Genomic DNA, 24,281 nt, shown 5'->3' on the forward strand with positions numbered 1-24,281 from the left:
ATGCAGGAAGATGAGACCCTGGGGTTCGTCTAGCCATGGGGAAACTGGCTAGGGTTTCAGGGTGACCCACGTCTGCCTGGTGTCCTCCATATCTGCTTCTCCACTGGGTCCCCCACACCCCGCTCACCCAAGGGGTTCAACATGACCTGGACTGCCACCTGCCGGGCAGGCAACCCAGACTGCAGGATGACAGCTGGAGAGAGGACCAGGACCCGAGGCTCCTGGCTCCTCCGACTCTCACACCTTGAACTCGTGTCCTGTGCAGCTCGCAGCTCCTACTGTACACTGCAGCTTGTGCGAGGGGGCCTGAGGACACCGCGTGGCCTAGGCCTTCGGGGGCCGTGCATCCCCGGAGAGCCACAGCAACGGTCTGGCTCACCCTGCAGGGTGATGGAGACAGGAGCTGTCTCCTCGCCAGGCACAGAGAGGCGGGGACTGCGTCGAGCCGGCCAGAGAGATGCGTTCCTGCCAAGACAGTCATTGACTCCAGCGCGGGCAAGGCAGCCAGATGGAGTGCCAACAGCCCAGGCTGTGAGTTTAGAGATAGGTTTTTATTGGAACAGCAAAATCAAAAAGAGAGAAGGAGAGAGAGCGTGTATCCACAACAGCCAGAACTGAGCCAACCCAAGGCCAGGAGCCTCTCCCAGGTCTCCCACGCGGGTGCAGGGTCCCAAGGCTTTGGGCTGTTCTCTGCTGCTTTCCCAGGCCACAGGCAGGGAGTTGGATGGGAAGTGGAGCAGCCGGGGCTTGAACTGGCGCCCCTATGGGATACCACAGTAGTGGTGGAGAGTTAGCGTGCTATGCCATGGTGCCAGCCCTCAGGGAATTGGAATCTCATGGAAATGAAAAGTCTACTTCCTCACTAAACTAAACATTGGCGGCACGTTGGCCATCCTGCTGCCAGCAAGCGCAGGCCTGAGGCTGGAACGAGTCAATCAAGGCAGACTGCAGTCCTGGCACACCCAGCCAAGAGGGGTTGCCACTACACCAACACGCAGACTTGCGAGCGCCTGTTGGACCGGGCCCCATGCCCACGGGCACTGCGGGATGCCGAGTCCCCGGGAGTCTGTGCCGCCCTGGCCAGCGCTCCCCTCTGCGTGGCTCTGACCACCCACACGGCTTTCTTGAAGCTGCGGAGGGGGTCCGGCTGGAGGCTGGGGCTTGACGCAGAGGGCTGGAAGCACTCCCGCAGGACGTAACCGCTTCGCGTGGGGGCAATGAAGCCATCGCGGGTGGGCACGATCCTGTTCACTGGGGCGTGGGCGAACTGGACGGTCAGCAGGGAGCCTGGGGAAGCCAGAGGGCATGTGTAAGGAAAGGCAGCCTAGCAAGGCCCTTGCTGGCTGCACGCCCGCTCAGGGGCTCTCACATCACACTTAACACTCCCACCTGCTCCGCCAAGCGCACAAGACTGCACCTGCTCACACAGGGGGTTTCGAAGACCAAAGGACACCAAAGGACAGGTTTCTGTCCAGTGTGAACTCTGTAAACCCTGCGGTGTGTGTGTGTGTGTTTAATGCATTTGTTTATTTGAAGGGTAGAGTTTTAGATTGAGAAAGAGATCTTTCGTCCACTGGTTCATTGGCCAGGACTGGGACAAGTCAAACAGACTGAGGGGTCAGCGTTGCGGCATCACAGGCTAAGCCTCTGTCTGCCATGCCAGCATCATCCTCATGGCTGCCAGTTCCAGAACCAGCTGCTCCACTTCCCCTGCGGCTCCCTCCTGATACATGTGTGGGACGGCAGAGGATGGCACAAGTGCTTGGGCACCCATGTGGGAGACCCAGGAAAAGCCTGGCTTTGGGTCGACCAGCTCCAGCCATCACTTGCGGAGTGAACCAGCAGATGGAAGATCTTTTAATCTGCAAAATCTGCCTTTCTTTTTTTTTTTTTTCTAAAAAAGATTTATTTGTTAATTAGAAAGTCAGATATACAGAGAGGAGAGACGGTGAGGAAGATCTTCCGCCTGCTGGTTCACTCCCTAAGTGAGCATAACAGTCAGAGCTGAGCCGATCCAAAGCCAGGAGCCAGGAGCTTCTTCCGGGTCTCCCACGCGGGTGCAGGGTCCCAAAGCTTTGGGCCGTCCTCCACTGCTTTCCCAGGTCACAGGCAGGGAGCTGGGTAGGAAATGGAACAGCCCGGATTTGAACCGGTGCCCATATGGGATCCCAGCGCATTCAAGGCGAGGACCTTAGCCACTGAGCCACCGCACCAGGTGGCTTTAAAATCTGCCTTTCAAATTAAAATCAGTAAATCTTCAACCACACCCAAAGATGCCCACACGCCAAGGGCACAGTTTACGTGCAGGGTGCCCACTGGGGCCAGAGGCCTGTGTGCAGCCATGAGCAGATTCAAGGCAGGGGGAGTCCCACTGGGGGTCACGGGTTCATCCTTGGGGGCCTGTGGAAAGCACCCCAAAGCGAGGCTCTGCATGGCTCTCCCTGGGGCGCAAAGGGAGCTGCTCACCGTCCAGCGTGCTGCAGACAATCACAGATCCGTCCTTCAGGCCTGCGTACACGTACTTGTCATTCTGGGAGAAGCAGGCAGTCAGGACGTCGCAGCAGCTCGGAGCAGCCTGCGGGGGACACGTCAGGGGGCTGAGAGCCGGACAGCGGGCGGCAGGGCTGCCCCTAGCCCCACCCACGGGCCCGGGCCTGGACGACCCCTCACACACAGGGGAGCTGCTGCCTTTCTTGCTTTCCTGGGGTCCTGGCCCAGTGTCATCTCGATGGTTTCAGGGTGAGGAGGAGAGGACACGAGACTCGGAGGCCTCCCTTGCTAGAAGGACCTTGGGTGCATCCCCAGCAGTGACCGCTGTGGTCACGCAGGGCTCGGTTTGTATCCTGGGACAGCAAAGAGGAATGGCTGGAGTCCTTCAGGAGCCACGGGAGCAGTGCTGGGATGTCCCTTGGCGTGCCCGCTGGGACAGCGTGCGTCACACCAGAGGGTTTGGGCTTGAACTCCAGCAATGGGTGACGGCTGAAGCACTTGGGCCCTGACACCCACAGGGGAGATCCGGTCTGAGGTTGCGGCTTCTGGCTTCAGCCTGGCCTGACCCTGACTGTCGCTGCCATCTGGGGAGTGAACCAGCAGGTGGAACATCTCTCTGTGTCTCTCTCTCTCTTGCTCTATAACTCTGCCTTTCAAATAAATCCCTTTTTCTAAGATTTACTATTATTATAATTATTTAAAAGGCAGAGGTACAGAGAGAAAGCTCTTCCACCTGCTGGTTCACTCCCCAAGTGGTCACAGTGGCCAGAGCTGAGCTGATCCAAAGCCAGGAGTCAGGAGCTTCTTCCAGGTCTCCCACGCGGGTGCAGGGTCCCAAGGCTTTGGGCCGTCCTCCACTGCTTTCCCAGGTCACAGGCAGGGAGCTGGATGGCAAGTGGAGCAGCCGGGACTTGAACCGGCACGCATACAGGATGGAGGTTTGGGCTGCTGAGCCACGATGCCAGCCCCTCAGACAAATCTTTCAATAATTTTCAATCCGTGCGATCTGCATTGAACAAATGCCAGGCTGTTTATCAGCTTTCCACAGCAAAGGCATAGCGGGTATGGGTGTTGGGTCTAGTCCTGGCTGTTCCACTTCCAACGCAGCTCTAGTAAGACGACCGCCCCAGTGCTTGGGCCTCAGCACCCATATGGGGAGACCCAGATGGAGCCCCTAGCTTTGCACTGGAGCAGCTCCAGCCATTGTGGCCCTTTGGGGAGTGACGCAGCAGATGGAAGCTCTCTCTCTCTCTCTCTCTCTCTCTCTCTCCCCCATCCCCAGGCCGGCAGGAAGGGCTCGCTGCCAGGCACGCACCATGTAGCCCATCTCGGCCGTGCACCTGCCCGCCTGCAGGTCCCACAGGCAGAGCAGGGCATCCTCGGCGCCGCTCACGGCCAGCTGCTCCCCGTGGCTGACATGCAGGCAGGTGACGCGGCCGCCATGCGCCTCCAGGGCGCACACCCTGGCGCCGGTGCACTGGTACAGGAAGATCTCGCCGCGGCTCATGCCGTAGAGCACACGGCAGTCACCCAGCACGGCCAGGCAGGTGATGCTCTCGGGCAGCTGTGTGTAGAAGGTGTACGTGGGCCCCTCGACGACCGGGCAGGGATCCCCGGGGCCGATGTCCAGCACCTGCACCAGGTTGTCGTAGGCGACGGCCAGGCGGGTCTCGCGCTTGTCCAGGGACAGGCACGTGACGGCGCGGCGGGCCTCGGGAGGGGGGACGCAGACCACGTCCTGCCTGGACGTGAGGGGGACCAGGAGCACAACTCCGGACGCAAGGCCGGCCAACAGCAGCTGGGTCTGCTCGGCCACCTCCACACACCGGACCTCGCTGGACGCGTCCAGCACGTCTCGCTCCTCACCTGCAGGGGCACCAGACAGAGCGAGCAGTCATAGCACACTGCTTCTGCGTGTGCCCAAAAGGCCTTTAAAATACCCTCATGACCCCTTCCCTCCAACCTGGTGCTGCCGGCTCCCCTGGGCCCATCCTCCCTCCCTCACCATCATGCTTTTCTTATAAACAAATAAATAGGGCCTGGCACAGTAGCCTAGTAGTTAAACTCTTCCCCGGATCCCATATGAGCGCCAGTTCTAATCCTGGCTGCTCCACTTCCCATCCAGCTCCCTGCCTGTGGCCTGGGAAAGCAGTGGAGGACGGCCCAGAGCCTTGGGACCTTGCACCCGCGTGGGAGACCCAGAAGAGCTCCTGACTCCTGGTTTCAGATCGGCTCAGCTCTGGCCGTTACGGCCACTTGAGGAGTGAACCAGCAGGTGGAAGATCTCTCTGTCTCCCCTCCTCTCTGCATATCTGACTTTGCAATAAAAATAAATAAGTCTTTAAAAAATATATATTGGAGGGCTGTTGCCTTATGGCGTTCGACGAGGGCACCCGTGAGCAGGACCCAAGGTGAGCGGGGCCCCGTGCCACCCCACCATCCACGAGGCTGGCAGGCAGGATCCCTGGTTCTCACTGTGCACCCACGTGTTTCACACACCTGCCGCCACGTCCCACACGGTGACTTTGCGCTTGTCCCCGACCCTGGGGTAATAGAGGTAGGCGCCCTGGTGGGACACGGCAGTGAGTCCCGTGCGGTCCAGGAAGGTGGCTGAGGCCCCGGCCCTTGGCACGCGGCCGAGGTCCCAGACGGTGAAGGTGGCTGCCTCCGGTGAGGCGGACGCCACCAACGACCCTCCGCGGGCCAGCAGGCTCCCGATGCCGTCCAGGATGGCCAGCAAACTGCCCTGCTCAGACACACTCCACACCTGGCGACACAGTGGAGGAGAGAGAGGCCGACCTGTCCTCTCTGTCCACCCGTAGGCTGCGGCCTGAGCCCTTCACCTCCTGCCACCCTCCTGCTCGGGGAACCCACAGAGCACCCCAGGGTCTTTCGTGGAATTGCATTTTCCAGTGCAGAGGCCGAGGGAAGGGCCCGGGGTCACGGATCAGCCTGTACCTGAATGCGTGCATCCCGGGATGCTGTGACCAGCAGGTTGTTCTCAGGCCCAAACACGGCCGACTCCACGGCCGCCTCGTGCTGCAGGTCTGCGGCCCCGAAGCGCTGGAAAGCCTGCGTGTCGGCCAGGAGGAGCCGCACGCAGCTGCCGAAGCCTGGAACGGCAGGGCAGGGCCGGCAGCCGGAGGTGACCCAGGCGGCCCGGCGGGAGGAGCACACAGCCACCTGTCACCCCGACGCCAGCACCGGGACGCTGTGTCCAGGATGGCCAGGACTGCCTGCAGGAGGAAGGGGCCATGGGGCGTGGCTCCGGTGGGCGTGGCTGGGAGGGACGGGGCGTGGCTTTGAGTGGGCGTGGCCTCGGGGCCGGGAGGAGGGAGGGTGGAGTCCCTCCGATGCTGCCCAGCTGTCAGAACATTTTTGAGAAAACTATGGAAAGAGAGTTCCTATCTTGTTTTTCTATGTCTCCATCTTTCAGGTACAAACATGTAAAAAAAAAAAACTTGATGAAACTAACAAAATAACAAATGAGGGCTGGGCATGGTGCAATGGCTCGAGTGGATAATCCTCTGCTTTGCAAGCACCGGGATCCCATAGGGACCCTGGTTCTAATCCCAGTGGCCCCACTTCCCACCCAGCTCCCTGCCTGTGGCCTGGGAAAGCAGTGGAGGACGGCCCACAGCCTTGGGACCCTGCACCCGGGTGGGAGACCCTGAAGAGGCTCCTGGCTCCTGCCTTTAGGTCAGCTCAGCTCTGGCCACAGCAGCCACTTGGGGAGCGATCAGTAGATGGTTTCTGTCTCTCCTTTCTGTAAATCAGCCTTTCCAATAAAATTTGCTTTAAAAGGTCATCCTGAACAGCAGGGCTGGACACTCCGTGCAGCGGGTCCTTTGGTATGCTTATTCCACAGACTTTCGGAAGCTTGCACTCACGGACACTCATGCCAGCTCGGCTGACCTGAGCTGTCCCCGACATCCTGTAGCTCAGGGGAGGACCTGACATGAGAATTAGCGTCTAACACTTGGAATATTCTAGAAAGTTCTAGGGTCTGACAGAGCATCGTTGCTTACTGGGGATGTGGGGTCCTGTTAGACGGTGACAAAGGCAGTTCTGGAGGAGAGCAGATGTGACCGACCGTGTGTGTGACCAGTGAGCCACCGCCAGGAGCCAGAGGTGCCACTCCAACTGGGCACCTCGCACGCCCGTCCCCCAGCCCACTCTGCACCTGCGCCAGGAGACCCAAACTGCACCTGCAGCCAGGAGGGACTCGTCCTTGGAGAGTGCCAGGCACCCCACAGCTTCCGGAACCTTCTCCAGCAATCTGTCTCCTTTGATGGAAACCTGTGGCGGGTGTGAGATGCCTGTCTCAAAACTCACAGGCCTGGGGGTCGTCTCAGTAGGACCCAGCCCTCGCCAGCGGTGGCGACTGTTATGGGGGCCATCCCTGCTGTTGGGAGTGTTCCGGGACCGGAGGCTCACAGCCCCCAGGCTCGGCAGCCCGCGTGGAGGAGGGAGACACAGCGGGGAGCCAGGGGTGCGTTCTGCTGGGCCCTGGATGAGGTCTGAGGCATGCCTGGGGGGCAGCACGGTGGGAGGCTGGTCCCCAGCCCAGGGGGGAGATGTGGGGAGTCGCTGAGGCTTCCAGGTGTGGCACAGCACTTTAGGATGCCTGCGGTGCTGGTATCCTGTGTGAGAGTGACAGCTTGAGTCCAGGCTTGGCTTCAGATCAGCTCCCTATCGCCCGGGAAGACAGTAGGCCCGGTACCCATGGGGGACCCAGCTCGATTTCCTGGCTCCTGGCTTCGCCTGGCCCAGTCTTAACTATTGGAGAGATTTGGTGAGTGACCAGTGGATGGAAGTTCTCTTCCTGCTCCCTCTTTCCCTGTCCCTCTCTCTCCATCTCTCCGTCTCTCTTCCTTTCTCTCTGCCCTTCACATCTCCTGGCTTGCAGGCCACCTGCACACGACCGAGCTGTCGGTACCACGGCCAGCTGGCAGAATCACTTACCAAGGAGACAGAGCCGTCGCTGAATCCAATGACCACCAGTCCTTGCCTCTGGCCCGAGACAGCACAGGTGGGGACCCCGTCTGCTCCCACGCCGGACATGCGCTGCTCCCCCTGCGGGCTCCCCGTGGCCGAGTGCCACAGGCGGACCACTCCTCCTCGGGACACGGCCAGCAACCCGGCCTGGCCAGCCAGCAGGGCCGTGCAGAGCCAGGGGTCGGCGGCATCCCCTGCGACGCAGAAGGTGAGCTCGGCGCTTGGCAGCTTCCAGGCACTGATCTGGGATGGAGGCACAGAGGAAGCCGGAGACCCAGCTGCAGCTGTCCGAGGCCAGTGCAAGGTCCAGCTCTCTCCCTGCGTTCACCGCTCTGTCTTAACTAGACAGGCATGAAGAGACGCAACAGGGCTTGTGGCATGGGCAATAGAGCCACCGCCTGTACGAGTTCAAGTCCCGGCTGCTTCGCTTTCCATCCAGCTCTCTGCTCAAGCGCACGGGAAAGCAGAGCGGAGGATGGCTTAAGTGCTTTCGTCCCTGCGGCCATGTGGGAGACCCAGGAGAGGCTCCTGACCCCTGGCTTCGGCCTGGCCCAGCCCCGGCTATTGTGGGCATCTGGGAAATGATCCAGTAAGATCTTTCTCTGTTTCTTTCTCTCTCTTAACTCTACCTTACAAATTAACAAATGTCAAAGCTGAGAGCCCAGCATGGTAGCCTAGTGGCTAAATGCTCGTTTTCCACGCACCGGGATCCCATATGGGCCCCACTTCCCATCCAGCTCCCTGCCTGTGGCCAGGGAAAGCAGTGGAGGACGGCCCAAAACCTTTGGGCCCTGCACCTGCGTGGGAGACCCGGAGGAGGCTCCTGGCTCCTGGCTGTAGCCGTCACAGCCATTCTGCAGAATTAGCCAGTGAATGGAAGATCTCTCTCCTTCATCTCACCCACTACAGTAGCATGAGGTCCTCATTTCCCGTAAGCTCCTCTGCATTTCCACGAGCCCCTCTGCATTTCCACGAGCCCCTCTTTGGGGAAGCAGGCCCCATGCCCCCATCTGGCCTTACTTCCCAGGAGAGCAGATATTCGTTACCTTGGAGCCCATGGCTGCGTACACGATCCCACTGGCCTCGTCCACGTGCAGGCTCCAGGAGCGTGGGCCGGGGTCGCACGGCAAGCTGCCCTCCGCGTCCATCGTGAGGCAGAATTCCCGTCGGCCAGACCGCAGGTCCCACAGGCGCAGGGAGCGGTCGCTAGAGGCAGAGAGGGCACGTGTGCCCCCGGCAAAGACTCGCAGACACCTCACAGCGCCTGTGGGATGGGGAGCACAGGCAGAGAGCAGGGGAACTCACTGATTTATCTCAGAACCCTTGGCTGCTGGGATCCCTCCTACTGCATGGGGGAGAGTGTGGGCTTGGCATTGTAGCACAGTGGGTTAGGCCAATGCTTGGGATGCCAGATCCTACATGGAAAGCACCAGGTTCAAGTCCCGGCTGTTCTAATTCCCATCTAGCTCTCTGCCAATGTGCCTGGGAAAGGCAGTGGACGTTGGTTTAAAGCCTTGGGACCCTGCACCCACATGGGGGACCCCAGGGTAAGCCTCACCTGAGTGCCCGGTTAGAAAATGAACCAGTTGCTCCTCCTGCACGTCCCATACCACCACGATGCCGTCCTGGGTGCCCACCACCAGCAGCTTCTCCTCCTCACTCCATGTCATGGCCGTGATGCCTACAGCCCCCAAGAGATAACGGCAGTGACCCCCACAGGCACGTCTGACGCTGCAGCCAGGGGCGCCCCTGCTCAGGGGAGGGGACTGAGCCTCAGGGCTGTGTGTACAGCCTAGCACAGAACTCCTTAGTTCAGATTCCATACCAGCAACCAAGACGGTGGCACAACCCGGCAGAGCCTCTGCCTGCGGTGCTGGCATCCCATAAGGACACCGGTTCACGTCCCGGCTGCTCCACTTCCCATCCAGCTCCCTGCCTGTGGCCTGGGAAAGCAGTGGAGGACGGCCCAAAGCCTTGGGACCCTGCACCTGTGTGGGAGACCTGAAAGAAGCTCCTGGCTTCAGATCAGCTCAGCTCTGGCCATTGCAGCCACTTGGGGAGTGAATCATCAGACAGAAGATCTTCCTTTCTGTCTTTCCTTTTCTCTGTATATCTGACTTTGCAATAAAAATAAATAAATCTTATAAAAAAAAAGAATTGATTTGGAAGGAAGAGTGACAGAGGGCGTTCTGGGTGCCAGGAGCACAGCACTCTTCCCACACACATGGCAGAGGTCACTTGGATTGCCATCTGCCAGCGCCTGGGCAGACGGCGCCTCCCAGTCCCAGCACCCTCCCACAAGTGACAACCGCCAGGCTGGGCACTCGCCTGACCACGCCAAGACCTGACCTGCTCGCACCCTTAGAGCCGTAGCCCGCCGGGTTCTAGACAGTGAGACAGGTATCTCCATGACAGGTTCTGACTCGCGGGCATGTGTATCTGAGCAATGGGCTGGCCATGCTCCCCTCCCTGGCTCCCGTTGGCTAGAGTGTCATCCTGCTAGCCAATGGGCCTCCTGCTGACAGTGACAGAGTGACCAATCAGCGTGTACCACTTCACCTCCATGTGGGCAGGAACGGCTACAGGGACAACAAACCACCATCTTACCAACGCTGGCTTTGACCAGAACACTTGGTCCTGTATATTCACAAACAATTTCCCCACCCTACTCATCCCCTCCAGAGTCGGACTCCTCAGGGTAGCATTCTAGAAGCTGCTCCGTGGGGCCAGCGGTCCATCCGTTCTGCTTGGCATCGGTTAGAATGCCTACTACCAAATCTTGGCACCGGAGAGCTGCAGCTTCTCGCCCTGCTGGGCCCGAAGGCACAGAAAGGGCCCTGCAGAAGCAACTGTGACCTCGAACCACGAGGCACCTCTGCGTTCAGAGATCCCACAGACCCTGGAGTGACTGTGGGAAGGGAGGCAAAAGGGAAGTGAGTGGGGTCAGATGGATGGAGTGTGGGAGGATGGCTGGGTGGGTGCTGGGTTGGTGGATGGGTGGGTGGATGGATGGATGGGTGGATGGGTGGACAGATGGATGGGTGAATGGATGGATGGATGGGTGGACAGATGGATGGACAGATGGATGGATGGGTGAATGGATGGATGGGTGGGTGGGTGGACAGATGGATGGATGGGTGAATGGATGGATGGGTGGGTGGGTGGACAGATGGATGGATGGATGGACAGATGGATGGGTGGATGGATGGACAGATGGATGGATGGATGGACAGATGGACAGATGGATGGATGGGTGGGTGGACAGATGGATGGATGGATGGATGGGTGAATGGATGGACGGGTGGACAGATGGATGGATGGATGGACAGATGGGTGGATGGACAGATGGATGGGTGGACAGATGGATGGGTGGATGGACAGATGGGTGGGTGAATGGATGGACGGGTGGACAGATGGATGGGTGGATGGACAGATGGATGGGTGGACAGATGGATGGGTGGGTGGACAGATGGATGGACAGATGGATGGGTGGGTGGACGGATGGGTGGACAGATGGGTGGATGGGTGGACAGATGGATGGGTGGGTGGGTGGATGGGTGGGTGAGTAGAATGCATGGGCAGAGGGTAAGTTAGCACATAGAGTGGACATAATAGGTGGACAGAAAAACTGGAAGACAAATGGATGGCACAAACAAAATTTGCTCCCACCCTGCCCTTTTTGTCCCAGGGACCTACAGAGCCTTCAGTCTCTGGGGCCTGGGTGTGTGGCGGGATAGGCTGGTACGTGGATAGAAGGGTAGAGGGCACTAAACCCCACCCTCCACCTTCTTAGCACAAGCCCATGAGTTGCAAGCCCACCATCACCATAAGACAATGACAGGAGTCTTCCCTAAGGGTGGGATCCCTAGCTGGGGAATGGTGGGAGGGTGGGTAATCTGAGGCAGTAAGAGGTAGTGCAGGCTGGGTGGCACCTGAGGGTCCCCGATTGACAAAAGGACACTCCCCCATCCAAGTGTTACTCCTCTCCCCCCGGGATTCTGCCTCCTCTCACCTTGGTGACAGCCGGTAAGGGTGGCCCGCAGGGGACCTCCTGGGGGAGGCAGGAATCCGGCCAGGGGCACCAGCACGGGGTGTGGGCACGCCCGCAGCCAGCTCTGGGCCTGCTCGCACAGCCGCCCCACCAGTGCTGGGTGCGAGGCGGCGAAGAACTGGAGCCTGCCCAAGAGCTCCGTGTACAGGATGCTTCTCTCTGCAACACAGGAGAGGTGGGTTAGGTGACTGTGTGGCCTGCAGCGTCCCCACTGCCCACAGGGCCTGTGGGAGGGAAGATGACAACAGCCACCCGCCACACAGCCATGCCCATCTGCCAAGCAGCCACACCCACCTGTCCACCACACAGCCATACCCACCCACCATGCAACCATGCCCATCCACATGCAGCCACACCCACTTGCCACACAACCCTGGCACCTGCCACGAGCCACGCGCATCTTCCACACAGCCGAGCAGCTATGTCATTCCACACCTGTTGGCTCGCAGCCCTGCCTAAGGCCCCAAGCCCCTCCTGCAGCCAAGTTTTTGGGGTCACTGAGACACTGAGGTCGATCACCCCTCCTGAGTCCACAGAATCCATGCATGATGTGGTGGAGGAGGGGGAACCAGCTTCCAGTAGCAATCCCAAACTCAGATCCTGTCTCACCTGTGATCTGATGGGTTTAGTTTTTTTTTAAGATATTTTTAAATGTGGACTTGAAACGTAGAGTTATAGAGAAAAAGCTCAATGCCAAATTCTAGAAGCCACCTCTGGGAGGACACCCACAGAGTCACCAGAGCACAGGAGAGTAACACGCAGCTCACAGCGCAGTGAGCCGAGGAAGCTTCTAGAGTCAGCAGGTGCACTCCCCACCCCCTCGGGAAGCCAGCCAGGCTCACCCATGCCGCGGAGCTCTATGGTGGGGCGGCAGAGCTGCAGGGCTTCACGGACCAGGTCGGCCTCGGCAGAGTCCAGGACTGGAGCACACAGGGCAAAGTCATCCAGTAGGCAATCAATGCCCCCCGAGATGGCGCGGCAGAAAATCCAGCTGAGATTCCCTGCAGGGGAGAGGCGACGTGCAGAGCCCAGGCCTCCCCCAGCTCATCCTGGGGTTCTTCAGCTCAGCCCCCTTGACATCCTGCACTGGATCACTCTTGGCAGTGAGGACTGAGCTGGGCATGGTAGGGTGGGGAACAGTGTCCCAGGGGTCTCCACCCACCAGATGCAGCAGCACCCCAGCCTTCAAGCGTGACCATCCAAAAGTGCCCAGACAAGGTCAAGTGTCACATTCTCTGGTTGAAAATCACAGGGATGGACAAGAGGGTGGATGCAGAGTTAGACAGAAGGGCGGATGGAAGGGTGGATGGATGGATGCCTGGGTGGGCAGATAAATGAATGAATGAGTAGATGCGTGGATGGATTGGTGGGTGATGGATAGGTGGCTGACACAACAATCACTGGATGGCTAACTGGAGAGTCAGATGAGCAGAACACGGCTGGTGACGGGTGGTGAGATGGGTGGGTGGACAGGGATGAAGGGGTTGGACGGGTGGATGGGTGGCTAACCATGACAGCTGATATGGAGCATCAAGATGGGAGATGGGAGGTGAGAGGTCAACACAGAAACAACACACACACAGATGACAGGTGGACCACACGCACACAGATGACAGGTGGACCACACGCACACAGATGACAGGTGGACCACACAGATGACAGGTGGACCACACACACACAGATGACAGGTGGACCACACGCACAGATGACAGGTGGACCACACGCACAGATGACAGGTGGACCACATGCACAGATGACAGGTGGACCACACGCACAGATGACAGGTGGACCACACGCACAGATGACAGGTGGACCACACGCACACAGATGACAGGTGGATCACACAGATGACAGGTGGACCACACGCACAGATGACGGGTGGACCACACAGATGACAGGTGGACCACACGCACACAGATGACGGGTGGACCACACGCACACAGATGACAGGTGGACGCACACAGATGACAGGTGGTCGGCAGAACGTGTCCCAGACATCATGTTTGAGTGGCACCCCCTTCCGTGGCACCTGCTGAGGTGCCCCTGTTTGCGAGAACACATGCATTTCCACGCTAACCCTTTGTGCTTTGGGGGCTCCAGCTGGCAGGGGGTGAGGCAGGGGCACCCGTGGGACCCTCTCGGTTCCTGTCCTTACCCAGCACTTCCTGTCGCAGCTCCTCCAGGCGCCCCGCGTGCAGCAGGTGCCAGGGCAGCTCGCTCAGCTTCCGCAGGTTTGCCACAGTGTCTGAGAACCACAGGGGCTGGGGGGCCACCTGGTGGGTGAGAGCGAAGGCTGGCAGCTGCAGCTGGGCCCAGCCAGCACGCTCACTCCACATACACACACATACATGCTCACACACTCCACACATATGCACACGCACCCATAGATGCTCACTCCATGTACAGAGGTGCGCACACACACACACACTGCTGGAGGGTACCGGAACAAAGACCTTAAGCAACCCACAGTAAGGGCTGGGGCAGACAGAGGGACTTGGGGCAACCAAGTCCATGGCACTGCGCGGGGCAAGCCAGCAGCACTGGGCCTTACGGGGCATGCAGGGCATGTCTGTCTGTGAGTCAGAGAGTGTTGGCATTCCTGGGCACAGAACAGCAGCAAATAGCCCCGGGGGTGGGGGACAATATTCCTTTGGAGTGTTTTTAATTTACAGTCAACAGACAGAGGGAGTGCCCCTCCGCTGGTTCACCCCCAGATGCCTGTACTGGTCGCAGCTGCAGAGAGCCAAAGCCGTCCAGAGGCAGGCACTCCGGCTCTCCCGCCGTGCCCTGCAGCCCCCAGGGTGTGCGTGAGCAGGGAGCTGGCACTTGAAGTTATGTACTTGGACAAAGGAGGTAGCGGTCTTACCCACCGGGCTCGAGGCTCACTCACAGGCTGTGGGCGGGGAGAGCAGGTTAGGAGTTTTGGGGGGCACTGGGTTGTAAGGCAAGCTAGGGCTGAGAGAGAGGAGCAGCTGAGATAGAACAGAGCATATCCATGGGCGCTGTCGCTTCTGGGAGCTTGGACTTCAGACAGAGGGCACTGGGGAGCTATGGCAGGTGCTGCAGGAAGAGCAGGGGCCAAAGGACTTGAGATTTAGAGAGCAGATAGGCGATCAGACCCTGGCGTCAAGAGAGGTGGGTCGGGGCCCAGGGAGTGGCGTGTGTAGCTGAGCCTTGAATGCATCGGAAAAGCAAAAAACACACAAAACCAAGGTGCCAAGGCTCAGAGCTCCTGCGGAGAGTAAGACACGACGTGAAGGAGATGTGCTCACGGCTGGGAGGGGGAGGAAGGGGTCCTGAGTGAGCTACTGGAGAGGCAGAGGGACGACAAGGTCTCCTCCGGCGCCTGGCCGCACCAGATAGACGCTGCACTCATTCAAGTCAGCCCAGCTCCTGCTCTCTGTATAAACGTACTGCTCCTCCGTAAGGCAACACCGAAGCACGACCCAGGATCCAGTGGTTCATGAGGATGGGCGAGTGGGTGGATGGGGGAGTGGGTGGATGGATGGATGGATGGGTAGATGAGTGGATGGGTGGATGGATGGATGAGTGGGTGGATGGGTTTAAGGTAGATGTGTGATTGATAGATAAAGATCAATGGATGGAAGGTGATGGTCGTTGACAGATGATGGATGGCTGACTTGGGTGACAGTAGGTGACGGACGCTACAGGCTCTAGTAGACACATACATGGATGGTCCACATAGGTGACAGATGACACAGGTTTGGTCAGTCCTTCGTGGCTGTGTGGGACTGGTCCTAGGACCCCCACAGTCAGCAGCCCCGGTGGCGCTCTAGCCCTAGGCCACATGGACACAGTTGGTTCCGATCACGTGATGGGGTGTGTGAGGTGGCCAGGAGTCAGGCTCCAACTCAGCTGTTGCCACCTGTGCCCTCAACCCAGCATGCCCAGGGTCTCGCCACACATCGCAGCTTCTTCCACAAGGAACAAAGAGGCCTGGAGGGCACTGCAGCGGGGCAGGGATGGCAGAGGCGTGGGGCACGCGTGCAGTGGGGTAACGGAGGCATGGCCCACCCGCAGGCGCGCACAGCATCCCTGACCTCCCTCACCTTGCGGTCCAAGTTCAGGGGCTTTCCCACAAGCGGCAGAGTGATGAGCTTCTTGGTGCCCTGGCTCCAGGTGCCCGAGAAGAAGTCGGCTAAGACGCTGTGCCTCTTAGCCCTCTCTGGCCCGGACAGGTAGCGCTGGCGGATCACCTGGGCCAGCTGTCTGCGGAGAAGGAAAATGGCTAACAGCGCATCAGAGTCTTCCCTGAGGTGTGCCCAGAGACAGGCCAGTCGGCTGACAACCTGTAGTGCTGGTGTACGGCATTGATTTCTAAATGGGCCCAGCTCCCCTACATCCTTTAATTTGCTCAAGAAACTAAGCTGGGCCTGGTACAGTAGCCTAGTGGCTAAAGTCCTTGCCTTGCAAGTACTAGGATCCTGTATGGGCGCTGGTTCTAATCCCGGCAGTCCCCCTTCCCATCCAGCTCCCTGCCTGTGGCCTGGGAAAGCAGTGGAGGACGGCCCGAAGCCTTGGGACCCTGCACCCGCGTGGGAGACCCGGAAGAAACTCCTGGCTCCGGATTGGCTCAGCTCCGGCAGTTGTGGCCGCTTGGGGAGTGAACCAGCACATGGAAGATCTCCCTCTCTGTCTCTCTTCTCTCTCTCTCTCTATATATATATGACTTCACAATAAAAATAAATAATAAAATTTTTTAAAAGGAACTAAAACGTAAGTGGTCATGCAAGGCGTTCCACACGTTCACATGTTCCGATCTGCACCGTGCATAGCACCTCACGAGCCAGGACAAACCAGGTGGCCATCGGTGAGCACCCGCAGAGACTCCAGTGGGTCCATGGAGCCAGCATCTGGCGCTGTGGATGTGTCACCCGCACTCCATAGGGCTTGGGGCCGGCTCCCTGCACATGCGTGCCCTGGGAGCTCATGCTGGGTCCCTGTGGGGAGATCCGGACTACCTGACGTCAGCCTGGCCCGGCCCATTGCAGGCATCTGGGGCTTACCTGGGGGCGATAGCCAGGAGCGTACAGCCGTCCCCGGGCCTCCGGGCCAAGCAGCACCCCAGGTCCCGCCGGAGTCGCACCCACAGCAGGGGCGGGAAGCGCAGCAGCTCCTGGCTGGGCAGCGTCCAGTCCTGATACACGGCCTGCAGGAGCTCGTCATCCAAGGACAGCACGTCCTTGAGCTCCGCCTCCGAGAGGCCGTACCTGCGGCAGGAGGGCAGGTGTGCAGGGCCACGCGTGGCAGCGAGGCAGCATGCACGCGTGCAGGAGCCAGACCGTGCCCCTACCTCTGTGCAGGGGCCGGCAGGTGCCCTCGTCTGGGCACGTGTTCGCGCCCTGCACACACACACCTTCCTCATGGGACATAAGGTGCTCCATAGAAGTCTCCCATGTGGGTGGCGGGGGCCCAAGCATCGGGGCCCGTCGCTGCTGCCACCCAAGGAGGAGCAAAGCTGGCACTGGATCCTGGGGCCCCTGAAGGCACAGGAGGTGGGCATCCCAAATAGCGGCTTACCCACTGGGCCACATGACCACCCCAGTTTGCCCTTTTCACTTTCCCATGAACGTTCCCGAGTGTCCCACGAGTGGTCTGGGGACAGGACACACACACACGGATGCCCACACAGCCAGGTCTACCCATTCTACATTCCCCCACATGGGGTCCGGCCATGCTCCCGGGGCTGTGAGTGTGTGTGCTCCCCCAAGCTTGACAATGGACAATGTACCCAGACACAGTGGAAGCTTGCCCCGGCGTGGGAAAAACTCGGTTCCACTCCAGAGGCAGAGCTCTCCACGATGCCAAATCAAGGCCTCCTTCCCCATCAGCACCAGAATGTGAGGTTCCAAGGCCGTACCCCTGCAGTCCCCTGGGGATGAGGTGTGGCCCACATCGCCTGGATTCTGGAACTAGGGGTTTAAAGAACAAGTCCTGGGATAGTGCTGTGGCTGTGCATGGTAAACCACTGCCTGAAGCGCTGGCATCCCACAGGGACACTAGTTCAAGTCCCGGCTGCTCCACTTCCCATCCAGCTCCCTGCCTGTGGCCTGGGAAAGCAGTGGAGGACGGCCCAAAGACTTGAGACCCTGAACTTGTGTGGGAGACCTGCAGGAGGCTCCTGGCTCCTGGCTGTAGCCTGGCCCAGCACATGTGGGGTATGAATCAGCAGATGGAAAATCCTTTCTCTCTCTGCATATATATATAACTTTCAAATGAAAATTTTTTAAAATTTATTTTCATTGGAAAACAGATATACAAAGATGAGGAGAGACAGACAGGAAGATCTTCCATCCACTGTTCACTCCCCAAGTGGCCACAATGGCCAGAGCTGAGCCGATCTGAAGCCAGGAGCCAGGAGCTTTTTCCGGGTCTCCCACACGGGTGCAGGGTCCTAAGGCTTTGGGCCGTCCTCCACTGCTTTCCCAGGCCACAGGCAGGGAGCTGGATGGGAAGTGGAGCAGCTGGGACATGAACTGGTATCTGTATGGGGATGCTGGCGTTTGTAAAGTGGAGGATTGAGCCACTGAGCCAATGCAGTGGACATGAAATAAAATAAATCTGAAAAAGCAGTAACAGCAAGAAGAAAACCAAGAGGCTTACCGCGAGCTCACGAGGTAGCCCAGCACGTGTGCCACCAGCAGCTGCCCGTGGGTCTGCTCCAGGCGGGCACAAAACTGGTGAGTGGCCTCCTCGGGTGTGGCAGCCAAAGGGGCGGGCATGGTGAAGGAAGCCCATGTGCGGGCCTCCTCGAAGGCCAGCCTCAGGTGGCCCGGGTGGCCACCCTCGAGGCAGCTGGCCCGGACCAGGTCCCTCTGCTCGGGCCTCAGCATCCTCCCGGCGTCCGCCAGCAGCAGCCGCAGCAGCTCCAGACCCTGGTCTCCGGAGAGCGGCTGCACCTCCCAGTAGGCGGCTGGGTCCCTGAGGGTCTCTTGCAGAGTCTCCAGGAACCCCCCTTGGCCCGAACAAGCCGAGAGGATCAGGTGCACGCCGGGTGGGCACTGGAGAGGCAGCCCTGGGAGCCTCGCGCCACGCACAGACTCAAGGTCATCCACCGAGTCCAGCAGCAGGACCAGCGACTCGAAGTGCCGGCTGGAGATGGTGTGGAGGAGGGCGTGGAAAAACGGCCCGGACCTGGCGTGGGTGGCCAGCACCTGCGCGGGGGGCGGGGGCAGCCCGAAGGCCAGGCACACCTGGAGACACAGGCTCTCCAGCAGGCCGCGGGGGTCCCGGCTCCGCAGCGATGTCCCCAACAGTCGCAGCACGGTGACTGTGTGCGGCCGGAGCAAGCTTGCCATCTCCTGGGCCAACTTGCACATCAGGGCGGTCTTGCCCACTCCGGGTGGGCCGCACAGAACCAGGGGCGGGTGGGAGCGGCTGTCATCACGTCTGAGCTGCTCCCCGAGCCGGGCTAGGAGCCCCTGGCGTCCGCAGAAGATGCGCGTGGCCTCGGTGCCCTGCCTGTGGTGGTGGCGGATCTCCTGGAAGAGCCAAAGCAGCTCGGGAGGCGGCTGCAGCTCCCGGAGGTGCTGGAGGACTTGCTGGGTGGTCCTGGCCACCAACTGTTCGCTCAGCTCCTTCAGGTAGCGGCCATGGACCTTGCTTTTGGGGGTCCCCAGGTCTCGGCTCCACGGCAGGCGGTGGGTGTGCAGGATGCCAGGGTGCTCCTGGGTGAGGCGTCCCTTGAGGCTGCTGAGCAGGGCCTGGGCAGCAGTGTCCGGGCAGCCGTCGGGGAGCCGGTCGGCCATCGGGAGGGCACAGTCATCCAGCAGGTGCTTCGGGAGGTCGTGGATGTCCCGCACGAACACGGTGGCTCCCGGGCCCCGCAGGCCCTGCTCCAGCTCCCACTCAACGACTGTGAAGAGACACACGGCACTGTGGGTGCTAAGGATACCCATTCCGAGTCGGGGCAGGGCACAAGGGCCTTCTACCTCAGTGAGCGCCCCTGGGGGCCCCAGGGTGGACTGCCTGGAGCCTGAGCCAGTACACGCTCTGACACACAGAGCTGAGGCCGACCCTGCCATCTGCATGCGACCCAGTTGCAAGTGCCACGGAGGTTACTGCCCAGGAGCTGCCCGCCCAGTGGCCCTGGCTGTAAGCCATAAAAAAAAAAAAAGACCCTTCTCCATGGCTTTGCCTTCTGGTCTTCTGGAAACCCCTTTGTCTCAGAAAAGGCTGGGTTACAGGCACACTGCACCCCTTGTTCCAGCTCAGGGAAGGCAAGGAACAGGACTGTTGCACGTCAGGACGTTTCTGGCCTGTGTGCGCCCATGGGTGTGCACCCCAAGGGGAACCCCACAGCCTCACCTGACCGCTCGTGACGCAGCCATTGCCCCTGGGTGAGCAGGCCCAGGCGCCAGGCCTCCTGAGCCCCGGAACGGAGGGCGGAGGCCAGGGTGGCATCCTCGGGCTCTCGGGGCTGCCCAGCGCCTGGCACATGCAGTACGTAGCTTGGAGGGATGGCATTCTCGTCCTTGCAGAAGCCTTGGGCCAGGAGCTCCATGTCACGTGGGCTGGCAGCCAGCTGGGACCGAACCGCATCCCATTCCTTCTCCTCCATCTGCAGTGGCACAGCACGGGGGCCGTACTGGTTGCCTAGGAGAGCCTGAGACGAGAGAGCACGGGGTCAGATCTGGGCATGGCCACCAGGGTCTGTGACAGTGGAGGGGACAGGCAGGCATGTCCAGGGACAGTGGTGTGACGATTCCAATTGCCCATGACCACAGGGCGTCGGGCAGCGACGCTGCAATGCGCATCAGCCCCAACCAGCACAGACTTCGTTCCCTGGAACACACTGTGGCCGCTGACCAACGGCCCCCAAACTGTCAGGGTCTTAAATAACATCATGTAAAGGAACATCTTAGGCAGCAAAGTGGTGGCACAGCATGCTACACCACAGCCTGCTGCACCGGCCTCCCATATAGGAAGGGCCGTTCACACCCCGGCTGCCCCACTTCTGACCCAGCTCCCTGCTAAGGTGCCTGGGAAAGCAGTGGAGGGCTCGAGTGCCTACGCCTGTGGGGGAGACCCCGCAGAAGCCCATGGCTTCAGGCTTGGCCCAATCTTGGCTGCTGTGGCTACTTGGGGACTGAACCAGCAGGTGGAAGATCTCTGCATCTCTCTCTTTCTCTGACTTTATTTACTTTAAAGATGTATTGATTTTTATTGAAAGTCAGATACACAGAGAGGAAGATCTTTCGTCTGCTGATTCACTCCCAAAGTGAGTGCAACAGCTGGAACCGGCGCCCAGATGGGATCCCGGCGAGCTCAAGGTGAGGACTTTAGCTACTAGGCCATGGCACTGGGCCTTATCGCTCTGATTTTAAATAAGTCATTTTCACACACCCCCCCCCCAGCCCGGGCTGCTCTGATGCATGACAGCAGGAGGACCTGACACAGCTCCCAGGGGACTCGTCCCCAGCCACTGAGGTGGCTCAGATGCAGGGGACAGCCATGCCTGGCGTCGCAGACAAGTGGGAAGCGAGCAGAGATGGGCCAGCCCGGGAAGGTTGTGGAAGGTCCCCAGGGTCCCGGCTGGGGGCTGGGGGAGGCTGCAGGTGTGTCTCCCAGCTCCCAAGGAGTCCAAGCACGCAGCCGGGCTGTGCTTTTTGCTGCTCGTGACTCAGGGTCTTCCCTGAGAGCGTCTACCCTGTCTCTCCTTCTTTCTCTCTTTTCCTTCTGTTTTGTTCCCCACTTCTTGGAAAGTCCATTGGAATGATCTCTTTTGGAACACAGAGCTGAGAAGGTCGGGAAAGTAATGAAGGAGATTTCAAAGCACAGGAGCTCAGCAGTGTGAGAGTACAGTGCTTTAAAAGACAGAGTGAGAAAGATGGGGATGGACCAGGGCGATGGCACAAATGGCTAGTCCTCTCCTTGCATGTGCTGGCATCCCATATGGGCACCAGTTTGCCCTGGCTGCTCCACTTCCCACCCAGCTCCCTGCCTGTGGCCTGGGAAAGCAGTGGAGGACGGCTCAAAGCCTTGGGACCCTGCACCCGCGTGGGAGACCTGGGAGAGGCTCCTGGCTCCTGGCTTCAGCCCGGCCCAGCCATGGCTGTTGCAGCAGATGAAGGAAGTTTCTGTCAATTTGATCTGCCTTTCCAATAAAAATAAGTAAACCTTTTTTTTTTTTTTTTTTTAATAAGAGAAATGTGACTTGATGCTCATAGCCCAGTGACTGGTAGGCAGGGGTGTTTTAAGGTGTCAGCTCGGAATGGAGGAAGAGAAAATGCTGGAATTCACAGAGCATCCCAAGATGTGCCTGTGTCTGTCACTTCTCTCTGCTTCTCCAGTATCCCCAAGTACTTAAAGAGTAGAGCGAGGAAGGTGAGGGAAGTTTCCAGATCAATCTCGAAGCTTCTCTCTGCTTTCCACATTCCACTCCCTAGCTCACCTGCTGCTTCCATATGACTACCAATGCCTGGACCCTGGCTGAGCGCCTCCGGGTGCTGCGATCGGCTGGCAGGCTGGGGTCAGCAGGACTACGCCTCCTTCCCGACGTACTCACCACGTAGGCCGGGCCCACAGATGTCCTCTGACAGCGCTCTAGCTCCTCCAAGCAGAGCTCGGGGGTCAGGTGCACGGTGGCCTGCGAGCTCGGGAGGCCCCACCTCAGATCAGCGACCTGCAGAGACAGGTGGGCGTGTTGGGGCGCTGTCTCTGTGCTCCCCTGGACAGCAGCGTCCCCTCACTGTGCGTGTGGGGTGTCCATGCCCGTAGGTCACCGTGTGACACTGAATCATGCCCTATATACTGAACACCCAAACACGCAAAACTGGGCCTGGTGCGAGGCTCAACTGCTTAATCCTCCACCGCCAAGTACCGGGGTCCACAGCTCATGTCCCGGCTGCTCCACTTCCCATCCAGCTCCCTGCCTGTGGCCTGGGAAAGCAGTGGAGGACGGCCCACAGCCTGGGGACCCTGCACCTGCGTGGGAGACCTCCAAAGGCTCTAGACTCCTGGCTTCAGGTCAGCTCAGCTCTGGCCATTGTGGCCATTTAGGGAGGGAAGCAGTAGACGGAAGATCTTTCTGTCTCTCTGTGTATATCTGCCTTTCCAAGAAAAAGAAAGAAATCTTTAAAAAAAAAACAAAGGAAGACAAGGTCCAGGCCCTTCAGCAGACCCCACTGCCCGTCTACCTCTAGCATCTGCCTGGTTAGCCTCAGAGCGGATGGACATCCCAGTGCTGCTTCCTACGGACCAGGGTGCTTGCACAAGTCCACGGTCACCTGTACCCCGCAGCTGCGGTCCCGGCTTGTGTCCTTTGCAGGGGCCGGGCGGCCTGCTTCCCTGCTCTGACATGCACCCTAGGATAGCAGCAGCTGACGGCCCAAGTCCCCGGGGCCTGGCCACCCATGTGGGAGACCCTGCTGGAGCTCCTGGCTCCACCTTGACCTTGCCCTGGCTGCTGTGCGCTTTCAGAGGAAGCGGATAAACGAACACCAAGAACCACGCTGAACAAGACTCCGCAAAAGAACGCGAGCAGGCTCCGACGTGGCCCCCGTGGCGCTGACGGCTACCTCGAACTGCAGGCCAAGCTTCTGGCAGAAGGTCTGGAGCTCGGGGTAGGCATTTCTCTGCAGGAATTCTCTCTCTGCGTCCATATCTGTAAGGGAATGGGCACGAGGGAAAAGCTTGGAATCCGCTGTCTGCCTCCTCCACCCGCCGCCCACCAGGCCTGCAGCCCTGCCCAGCTAGGCAAAGGTGATGTACTCATGTAAGTATGTGCCCTCGGGTGCTATCTGGGATATACTGATCCTGAAGAATAACCCTTACGCAAAAAGTAACCTGGACAGGCAACCTGTGTGGGTTTGCCTGGGACTCGATCGTGTTAACCACCCCCTCCAAACCCCAGCCCTTGCAGGTGCCTGGCCCGAGAGCTTAGGATCCCTGCTGACATGTATGAATGCTTGGGCTGATGCCTAGCTGCTCCTGAGACCAGCTCCCAGCTCGACTGCAACCTGGGAAGGCAGTGAGCGATGGCTCAAGTGCCTGGGCTCCTGCCTCGCCGCACGGGAGACCCGGCTGGAGCTCCTGGCTCCTGCAGCACCATCTGATGAGCAGGGCCGAGGGCTGAGAGCTCAGCATCTGGGAACGTGTACTCTCTCTCCCCCTTACTTGCCTTTCAAGTAAATACAAACTGTTTTAGAGACTGCAATTAAAATTGAATTTACATTGCAACACAGGACACCCAAAGCAAAGCTAGATACTATTCCAAATTCATCACTTAGAAATGCTTTCATAAGCCTAGCATGGTAGCCTGGTGGCTAACGTCCTCACCTTGCACGCACCAGGATCCCAAGAGGGCACTGGTTTGTGTCCTGGCTGCTCCACTTCCCATCCAGCTCCCTGCCTGTGGCCTGGGAAAGCAGTGGAGGACGGCCCAAAGCCTTGGCACCTTGTACTCGTGTGGGAGAGCCAGAAGCAGCTCCTGGCTCCTGGCTCCAGCCCGGCCCAGCCGTGGCTGTTGCGGCCACTTGGGGACTGAATCATTGGCATGGTGGATACAGGTGTTGATCCAGGCGCTTACAGCCAGCTCTGTCCCAGGCACTCATTGGTGTGGGCAACCCGACGGCAGATGGCTGTTGTTTATCTGACAGGCAAAGTGGCAGGGAGCTCTCACAGAGAGACGAAGACGTCTTTTTCCACCTGCCATTTGGTTCGCCCAACGCTGGTAACAGCCAGGGCTGGTCCAGGTGGAGGCTGGGAGCCTGGAGCACCA

At 59.4% G+C, this 24,281-nt stretch overlaps 2 protein-coding genes across 3 annotated transcripts in view; both read right to left on the reverse strand.

The window, feature by feature from the left end:
* Nucleotides 1-24,281, reverse strand: part of LOC121163398 (coiled-coil domain-containing protein 130-like) — a 469,842-nt gene that overhangs the window by 244,496 nt on the left and 201,065 nt on the right. The gene's annotated exons all lie outside the window — the stretch shown is intronic.
* On the reverse strand, nucleotides 765-23,163 carry NWD1 (NACHT and WD repeat domain containing 1). Of its 2 annotated transcripts, XM_040990680.1 has the most exons (18): nucleotides 23,080-23,163; nucleotides 22,068-22,184; nucleotides 19,868-20,165; nucleotides 18,164-19,415; nucleotides 16,567-16,770; nucleotides 15,610-15,769; nucleotides 13,695-13,812; nucleotides 12,382-12,540; nucleotides 11,501-11,698; nucleotides 9,047-9,169; nucleotides 8,535-8,752; nucleotides 7,456-7,731; nucleotides 6,699-6,789; nucleotides 5,449-5,603; nucleotides 4,990-5,155; nucleotides 3,795-4,356; nucleotides 2,467-2,564; nucleotides 765-1,287 (listed from the first exon to the last, which is right to left on the reverse strand). In XM_040990680.1, exons 1-18 carry the CDS (start codon nucleotides 23,161-23,163, stop codon nucleotides 983-985), a joined length of 4,584 nt encoding a protein of 1,527 aa, XP_040846614.1. In that variant the 3' UTR covers nucleotides 765-982. The 2 variants fall into 2 exon arrangements, with proteins under 2 accessions (XP_040846614.1, XP_040846615.1); XM_040990681.1 differs by lacking the exons at nucleotides 19,868-20,165; nucleotides 22,068-22,184; nucleotides 23,080-23,163 and having other exon boundaries at nucleotides 2,467-2,575; nucleotides 3,806-4,356; nucleotides 4,990-5,257; nucleotides 18,164-19,621.

This window comes from Ochotona curzoniae, unplaced genomic scaffold (genome assembly GCF_017591425.1).
Source record: "Ochotona curzoniae isolate NIBS_2020 unplaced genomic scaffold, NIBS_Ocur_1.0 contig_605, whole genome shotgun sequence".
In the NCBI taxonomy this organism is placed as follows: domain Eukaryota; kingdom Metazoa; phylum Chordata; class Mammalia; order Lagomorpha; family Ochotonidae; genus Ochotona; species Ochotona curzoniae.